Source organism: Myotis brandtii, unplaced genomic scaffold, assembly GCF_000412655.1.
Source record: "Myotis brandtii unplaced genomic scaffold, ASM41265v1 scaffold120, whole genome shotgun sequence".
In the NCBI taxonomy this organism is placed as follows: Eukaryota; Metazoa; Chordata; class Mammalia; order Chiroptera; family Vespertilionidae; genus Myotis; species Myotis brandtii.
In genome coordinates this window covers 1,356,472-1,365,729 of record NW_005354174.1, presented here as the reverse complement: position 1 = coordinate 1,365,729, position 9,258 = coordinate 1,356,472, and the positions used below count along the sequence as shown (strand labels likewise).

Genomic DNA, 9,258 nt, shown 5'->3' with positions numbered 1-9,258 from the left:
GAGGGAGAGAGAGAGAGAGAGAGACAGAGAGAGAGAGAGAGAAACATCAATGATGAGAGAGAATCATTGATTGGCTGCCTCCTGCACACCCCACACCAGGGATTGAGCCCGGAATTCGGGCATGTGCCCTGACTGGGAATCGAACCATGACCTCCTGGTTCATAGGTCGATGCTCAACCACTGAGTCACACCAGCCAGGCTATATTTTTTAAATGATTTTTTGAGAGAGAGGAAGGGAGAGGGAGAGAGAGAGAAACATTGAAGTGAGAACAAAACATCGATTGGCTGCCTCCTGCATGCCCCGCATACTCCTCTTTGGCCCAGCAATACCACTTCTAGGAAATGATCCTTCAAATAATACTTGCACTGTACAAAAAGATGCATGTGCAGGATTTTTCGTTTTACAATAGTGTTGTAATAACAAAAAATTAGAAATAAATATTCTTCAACAGACTAAATGATAGTACTTCCATACATGGTATAATTTCATATTTGACTGTATATGAATATCAGTCTATTGAACAATAAACGGTAATATTAGTTTCTTGTAGGTGGAAGAGAACTGAGTGGCCTATGGGACAATAGTAGTTGAGAGACCTTCTATAGTACATCATTTTATGCTACCTAAAAAAGTATGTGTATGCATATATACATAAGCAAATCATCATTCAGAAAATTTTTAACATTTGGTATATTTCTATCCTATTCTTATTTCTCAGCATAGTTGAGATTACACTCTCTCATTTTATATGCTGCTTATTCTGTTACCTATAGGCATTCTATTATTAAAAATACCTCATAAACATGAGAATTCATTAGAATACTCTCTTTACCTTTCTTTAATTATGCTTAAAATTTTTCATAATATAATTGATTTTTTAAAATCCTATATAATAAAAGCATAGCATGCAAATTGTCCCCTCGACTGGGCATTTGTCCGAGAGTTCGACCAGGGGGTGGGGCTGGCTGGGGGAAGGGAGGGAGTACCCAGCTGGCAGCCACTAGGGACCCTACCAGTATACAAATTTCATGCAATGGGTCTCTAGTTTATCTATAAACATTAAATAGCTATATCATATTCATTGTTATTAGTATGTGTTATAATATGCTTAACCATTCTCCAGCTATTGGGCCTTCAAGTTTTTTCCAGCCATTAATAGTCATTAAACATTCCTGCAATCAATGACTCTTCATATATTTTGGTCCACATTTCAGATTTCTTCTTTAGAGTAGATTTCTGAAATTACTGCATCTATAAACATTTTTTCTCTCTTTTTAAAAAAATAAACATTTAAAGCTAGTGATAGGTATTATATTCTATACAGTTTGTACCAACTTAAAATCCTTCCCACAGGAGACCCACTTCAATTAAAAAGTACCTCTCTAGTTTTTTAACCTTTGCTAACCCAACAGAAGGAAATAGAGTTTCATTTCAATAATGTTAAACATTTTTTCTCATGTTTACTACTCTTTTGTATTTTTGTTGTTCAAACTTCCTCTCCATTATCCACCTATCTGGGGGCGGGGAGGGTGTTTTTCTTACTGATGTTTTGAACTCCTTATAATTAAGAATGTTAATTATTTTTCTTAGTTTATTATTACTCTGAAAAAGACTTTTGATTTACTAAAAGCAAGAAAGAGAGGCTAGTAATATTATAAGGCTTTCATTATAATTATTATTTAGAAAACATTTAAATTGCCTTAGGCCTTCAATTGTTACAAATAAGTATTGGAATAATTTTTTAGTTTTCTCATGCTATTTATTCCTCATTACTTTAGAATAATCTTACATTTTAGTTTGTATCATAAAAATACCATGTTGAAGTCAATTTCAGTTCATAGTTTATAAACTACACATTGAGACAGTAAGTTAAAATAGAGAATAAAAAATAAGAAGAAAGGTTTACAGCACGACTTAGAAATCAAAGAAAAAACTGAAGGTTAATTTTAACAAAATTCGATTCCTGAAATAAGATCAAACTGTTCTATTCTGGAACTCTAAGGGCTGTTCAGTTCAAATTGTGAAGGTCATGCTGACCATTATTCATGTAAAAGGTCTTCAATAAATCCTTGCAAAAAATAAAACAATAAAAAATAAATCCTTGCATATGTTGTTACTTGAATTCCACTAAAATATTTCTCTTTGGAGCCATTATCAGAAATAAAAGTCAATTCAAAGTAATGAGATAAATATGAATGCACATGGGTACTTTATCAGGCAAACAAAAAACATATAATATTGAGAAAAATCACTTCATCGAAAGGGAGAAATAGGACAAACTGGTTAGTAAAGCAGAAAAGGATTAAATAGACCAAGAGAGGAAAGACAAAACAGCATAATGATTACCTCCCACCAAGTCCTTCAATTCGTTCTCTTTCCTTGGGTAGTTCTGGCTTATGGTCCTGTGTTACTTCCACAGCTCTGACAAAATCATCCTTTGGGTCATCCTGAATTCCAAGAACCACGCCTGAGTCACCCACGTGAGCTACATACATCTTCATGCCCCGTATGATGACCACACTGGCCGTTGTCCCTGACGTGCTGGGAAGACCCGTCATAGTCTTTGGCCATTCTGCTGTAATACGAAATAAAATATTTTACTCTTCCAGGTAACTTATGTTTTATTCTAATACAGTTTATGTATCATATGCTGAGTTAGCATTATAAAATTTTAATTAGCATTGGGAAAAATTTTTTAAATATACATCTTTATTGATTTCAGAGAGGAAGGGAGAGGGAGAGAGAGATAGAAACATCAATGATGAGAATGATTGATCGGCTGCCTTCTGCACACCCCCTACGAGGATCGAGCCCACAACCCAGGCATGTACCCTTGACAGGAATCGAATCCGTGACTTTTCAGTCCGCAGGCTGATACTCTATCCACTGAGCCAAACTGGCTAGGGCAGTATTGGGAAAATTTTTTTTTAAATATTTTGAAAGCTTTTAAAGGACTTGAATTAATCCTTTCATCATTACAGAATGGGGCAAAAGTAGGTTTACAGTTGTATTAAGATAATAAGTAATAACACAAGAACAAACTGTTTCATATACAACTGTAAACCTACTTTTGCCCTCGCCCCCTGTATATCCAGGGACAATGCTAACATAGTCCTAACAAGACTTTTATGGAAAAGCTGTAAACCAGTAGACTAACAGAACACAATAGTGAGCAGAAAAACAGACCCGTGCATATTTTGAAACTTACAAACAATGGAGAAAGGATAGACATTTAATAATTGGAATTAGGACAAGAGAGAGAGAGAAAAAAAAAATAACTTTGGGTCCCTGATGCCAAACACAAAAAATCAATTACAGGTACATTAAAGGCCTAACATGAAAAGAAAAACTAAAATGCTTTAAAAATATATAGGAAGGTACAATCACGATCTTAGGGTAGGGAAGAATTTCCTAAAGACAAAAGAATGGACTAGCCATATAAAAAAAAATAACTGCGAAGTTGTACTACCATCAAATAAAATTTCTGCTGTGTGTGTGGGGGGGGGGGGCCCGAAGAACTTTGAAGAGTCTTCTAAACCATTCTTGGGTTAGGTAAGTGGGGATTATATGCGTATAATAGATTTAATAAAAGATCCCTATCTCCCCAAATCTTTTAATTGTTTCCTCTATATCAGTGGTTCTCAACCTTCTGGCCCTTTAAATACAGTTCCTCATGTTGTGACCCAACCATAAAATTATTTCGTTGCGCCAAAACTGGTTTGGCTCAGTGGATAGAGCGTCGGCCTGCAGACTGAAAGGTCCCAGGTTCGATTCCGGTCAAGGGCTTGTACCTGGGTTGCGGGCACATCCCCAGTGGGGGATGTGCAGGAGGCGGCTGATCGATGTTTCTCTCTCATCAATGTTTCTGACTCTCTATCTCTCTCCCTTCCTCTCTGTAAAAAATCAATAAAATATATTTAAAAAAAAAATTTTTTTCGTTGCTACTTCATAACTGTAATGTTGCTACTGTTATGAATCATAATGTTAATATCTGATATGCAGGATGGTCTTAGGCGACCCCTGTGAAAGGGTCGTTCAACCGCCAAAGGGGTCGCGACCCACAGGTTGAGAACCTCTGCTCTATATCATTGTGCTTGTTTTCTAGACCTGCCTTAACAAATTACCAAAAATGTATTGTCTCACAGTTCTAGAAGGCTAGAAGTCCAAAGTCAAGGTGGTGAGTGGCAGGTCCATTATCTATACTCTACGTAAAAGCTCTGAGGGAGAATCATTCCTTGGCTCTTCCCCTTCACTGGCGATTCCTGGTATTTACTCTCTTGTAGACTTCTCACTCTAGTCACATGGCTGTCTTTTCCCTATGTGTCTTCACATCATCTTCCCCTGTGTGTCCCTGGGTCCAAATTTCCTCTTTTTTTTTTTTTTTTAATCTTCACCCGAGGAGGGCATGTTCATTAATTTTTAGAGAGAGGAAGAGAGAGAAACATCAATCAGTTGCCTCTTGTATGCGTCCCAACTGGGAACCAAACCTGCAACCTAGGTATTTTGAACCTGTGACCTTTTGGTATACTGGCAGACACTAAAACCAAATGAGCCACACTGGCCAGGGCCAAAGTTCCTCTTTTTATAAGAACACCAGTCATATTGGATTAGGGCCCACCCTAATGACTTTATCTTAACTTTATAGATTGCCACTGTAAAGACCCTATTCCTGCGTGAGCTGGTTTGGCTCAGTGGATAGGGCCTCAGCCCAAGAACTGAAGGGTCCCAGGTTCGATTCCAGTAGCCTGTAGGGGTACATGTGGGAGGCAACACAATCGAACTGTCTTTCTCACATCCATGTTTTTCTGTCTCTCCCCCTTCCTTCTACTCTCTAAAAATCAATGGAAAAATATCCTCGAGTGAGAATTAAAAAAACAAACAAAAAAGACTATGTCCAAATAAGGTCCTATTGTGAGGTACTAGGTGTTAGGATTTCAACAAAACTTTTTTTGGAGGGACACAATTCAGTTCTTCTTCCTCCGCCCCCCAAATTCAGTTCTTAACAGTCATATCAAATTATTTGTTGTTTCTAAGAGTTATATGAGGTCTTAGGCCAGTGTTTGCCTAAGTATTTGCATTAGTTGACCAGAAAAGTTTTAACCACAGTTCTAAACTAGTATGCTGACAGCAGACTATCTGCTTACTGTTTTCTTTATTGATGAATTCAGCCCTATCTCACCACTCCATACATGGGCTGTTTGCTTACCATCTAGAATATGAATGAGAGTCCTGATGCCTTCTACCTCTTATTGATTCCATGACTTACATTTTTCTGAAGGGCAGTTGCCTGCAACCTACCCTTTGGAACTAGTTTTGTATTACAGGTCTTTGAAAATAACACAAACTGACTCAATCTACATTAAATAGGGAATTTATTGGAAGGACATTAGGTAGTTCACAGGTGTCAAATAGAGAGAAGGATACCTCTGAGGTTCTAGTGATAGAAACTGGTGGACACTCATTGAAAGGTTTTAGCCTCTGGGATGAATCAAATCCAACAGAAGGTGAATGGGTGCTGGACAAGTGTGCACTATACTATCTATATAAGAAAAGCCTAAGTGATCGTTAAAGCGGAACCACCAGTCACTATGATGCACACTGACCACCAGGGGGCAGATGCTCAACACAGGAGCTGCCCCCTGGTGGTCAGTGTGCTCCCACAAGGGAAGTGCCGCTCAGCCAGAAGCCGGGCTCATGGCTGGCGAGGGCAGCAGCGGTGGAGGTAGCCTCAGCAGCCTCCATGGCAGCACTAAGGAGCAGCGACCTGAGTGGTAAGGAGCAGCGAGCAGGCAGGCGGTAAGGAGCGAGGGGTTCCAGACTGCGAGAGGGATGTCCGACTGCCAGCTTAGGCCCGATCCCTGGGAACGGGACTAAGCCGGCAGGTGGACATCCCCCGAAGGGTCCCGGATTGTGAGAGGGCACCCAGACTGCAAAAGGGTGCAGGCCGGGCTGAGGGAACCCCCCCCCAACCCCCAGTGCACGAATTTCGTGCACCGGGCCTCTAGTTATAAATAAGGGCTAAAATAAAAGCAACATAGCCTTTCCTTTCCTTTGGATTATTTCCTAAGAAAAAAATTCTCAAAAGCTGAATTATTTAGTTAAAGATAATCTTTTTTAAAAATAAATTTTATTGATTTTTACAGAGAGGGAGATAGAGAGTTAGAAACATTGATGAGAGAGAAACATTGATCAGCTGCCTCCTGCACACCCTCCCACTGGGAATCGAGCCCACAACCAAGGTACATGACCTTGACCAGAATCAAACCCAGGACCCTTCAGTCCACAGGCTGATGCTCTATCCACTGAGCCAAACCAGTTAGGGCTAAAGATAATCTCTTGATGATTGTTAATAACATTTCCAAATTGCTTTCCTAAAGGCTTTTTTATATCTTCACTAGAAGCCTGTTGCACAAAGATTCGTGCAATAGGCCTTCCTTCCCCTGGCTGCAGGCACCGGTTTTCCTCTGGCTCCCAGGACTCAGGCCTTTGGTCCGGCCCCAGCGAGGCTTGGCTTCTCCGCTGGGGCTGCAGCAGAGAAGCCAAGCCTCTTCAGTCTTCAGTCTTCACTCCGACTGGAGCCTTCAGTCTTCACTCCTCACCTGCATATGCAAATTAACCGCCATCTTTGTTGGGTTAATTTGCATGGTTGCTCTGATTGGCTGGTGACATAGCAGAGTGACACTAATTTGCATGTTTCTCTTTTCTTAGTGTAGATACTTACTTTGGCATTAGAATTCTGTAAGAACTCTTAGCATAATGATTAGCAGTATGATATATTGACTGGGTTTGAATCCCAGGCATCTCCACTTATTACCTGTGTGATTTTGGGTAAAACTTTTGTGCCAGAGTATCCTCCTCTCTAAAATAGAGATAATGATAGTACCTACCTCCTGAGAATTAAATGACTGTATGTTAATTGCTATATAAGTATCCCAAGTTTTAAATTTATCATGTTCTCTATTTAGAATAGCTTTACTTCATTCAAAAATGTTATATTTTTATGTTATAAAATGAATTAGGCCCTAGCCAGTTTGGCTCAGTGGATTGAGCATCGGTCTGCAGACTGAAGGGTTCTGGGTTCGATTCCTGGTCAAGGGCACATACCCAGGTTGTGGTCTCAATCCCCAGTGGGGGGTGTGCAGAAGGCAGCCGATCAATGATTCTCTCTCATTGATGTTTCTACCTCTCTCCCCCTCTCCTTTCCTCTCTGAAATCAATAAACATAAATTTTTTTAAAAATGTATTAGTCTTTGTTTTAATGACATGTATATTTTCTTACTATGCTTTTCTTAAGTTAGAATTCATATACTGATACTATCTTTTTAATATGCTCCTAGTTTTGTCATTTTTAAATAATTTAAGATTCAAATGTAAAGTAGGAAACAAGGAAGACTAATTAAGTATGTCAAATTTTAAAGATGTCAATTACTTTATAACTAATATACTGCAGTTCCCATAAGAACTTCAACAGGGTGTGTGTGTTTTTTTAATTTTGCAAGGTGCTTCAAAAGTTTATCTGGAAAAATACTTAAGATAATATTGAAATAATTGAGGCATACTTAAAATTGCTATTTAAGTACCATAAATAGATGAGTAGGATGAATCCAGAAATAGATCTGAGGCAAATGTAGCATATGATAAAGGTGACATTTCAAATGAATAGGGAACACATTCAGTATTTTTAGATCTTTGCAGCATATCTCTTTGTACATAATGCTTTTGACCAAAATGTGGTTTAAATAATGTTAATATTGTGTCTTCGAATATCTTTTTATTTTTAGCTCTTTTTCTTTTATCCTTTCCATTTTGTTTTCGGTACTTTTTGCAAACAGTTGAAGTACTTGCATACTGTAGGTATTTGTTTTCTAAATGTGCTTAACCCCCCTTTACGGGAGATTACCTCACTTACCTTTATTGTGATAATAGATTTTTTATTTTAAATTCTTAGCTGCAGAAAAAAGAATCTATACTAGCTTATTTACTGTAAAAGGAACATGTTTTAGCCCTGCTAGTGTGGCTCAGTGGTTGAGTATCAACCCATGAACCAAGAAGTCCCTGGTTCAATTCCCAGTTACGGCACATAACTGGGTTGCGGGTTCGATCCCTGGTGTGGGGTGTGCAAGAGGCAGCTGATGACTAATGTGTCTCTCTCATCGATGTTTCTACCTCTCTATCCCTTTCCCTCCCTCCCTCTCTCTCTAAAATCAACAAAAATGTGTGTGTTTTTTTAAATTTTAGCAAAAGCTATACTTAACCCATAAAATAATTGAAGCTAAGCTGAGCTTCTCAGGATGTCTATAACCAAACTATAGAAATGGATGGGCTAGGGAACTGTCTGCTATGATCTATGCCTACAAAATTGATGCCTTATTTTCTTTTAACTTAAAAAAACTTGCCCTGACCAGTTTGGCTCAGTGGATGGAGCGTCGGCCTGTGGACTGAAGGGTCCCGGGTTCGATTCCTGTCAAGGGCATGTGCCTTGGTTGTGGGCACATCCCCAGTGGGGGGTGTGCAGGAGGCAGCCGATCGATGTTTCTCTCTCATCAATGTTTCTAACTCTCTGTCCCTCTCCCTTCCTCTCTGTGAAAAATCAATAAAATATTATTTTTAAAAAAAACTGTGAAATATAACATAGCACACATATTGAAAAGGTCATAAAACATAAGTATACACTTTAATGAATAATTATAAAATGAACGCCATCTGGTTAAGACAAAATGCTAATTTGAAAGTATATACGCACCCCCATGTTCACTGCATCATTATTTACAATAGCCAAGATATGGAAGCAACCCAACTCCCCATCAATAGACAAGTGAATTAAAAAGTTGGGGTACAAATATACAATGGCATACTACAAAGAATGAAGTCTTAGTTTGTGACAGCATGGATGAACCTAGAAGATATTATGCTCAATGAAATAAGTCAGTCAGAGAAAGGCAAATACCATATGATTTCACTGATATGTGAAATCTAAAGAACAAAATAAATGAACAAAAAAAATTGAAACAGAGTCAGACACAGAGAACAGACTGATGGTTGCCAGAGGGGAGGCCGGTTTGGGATGCTGGGAGAAAAAGGTGAAGGGATTCAGAAGTACAAATTGGTAGTCATAAAACAGTCACAGGGATGTAAAGTACAGCATAAGGAATATAGTCAATAATCTAATCTAATAAAAGAGAAACATGCAAATTGACTGCCCCTCCGCTACGCCCAAGCCATGCCCACCAGCCAATCAGAGCGACTATATGCAAATT

General features: G+C 38.7%; 1 protein-coding gene across 1 annotated transcript in view; it reads right to left on the bottom strand.

Annotated features, from left to right (window-relative positions):
* The window catches only part of PPM1D (protein phosphatase, Mg2+/Mn2+ dependent, 1D), a gene marked incomplete at its 5' end in the record, with an annotated part of 33,755 nt that overhangs the window by 18,959 nt on the left and 5,538 nt on the right, over positions 1-9,258 (bottom strand). The window contains one exon of the mRNA XM_005858698.2: positions 2,348-2,576. Coding sequence (XP_005858760.1) covers positions 2,348-2,576 — 229 coding nt within the window. The remainder of the gene's footprint in view (positions 1-2,347; positions 2,577-9,258) is intronic.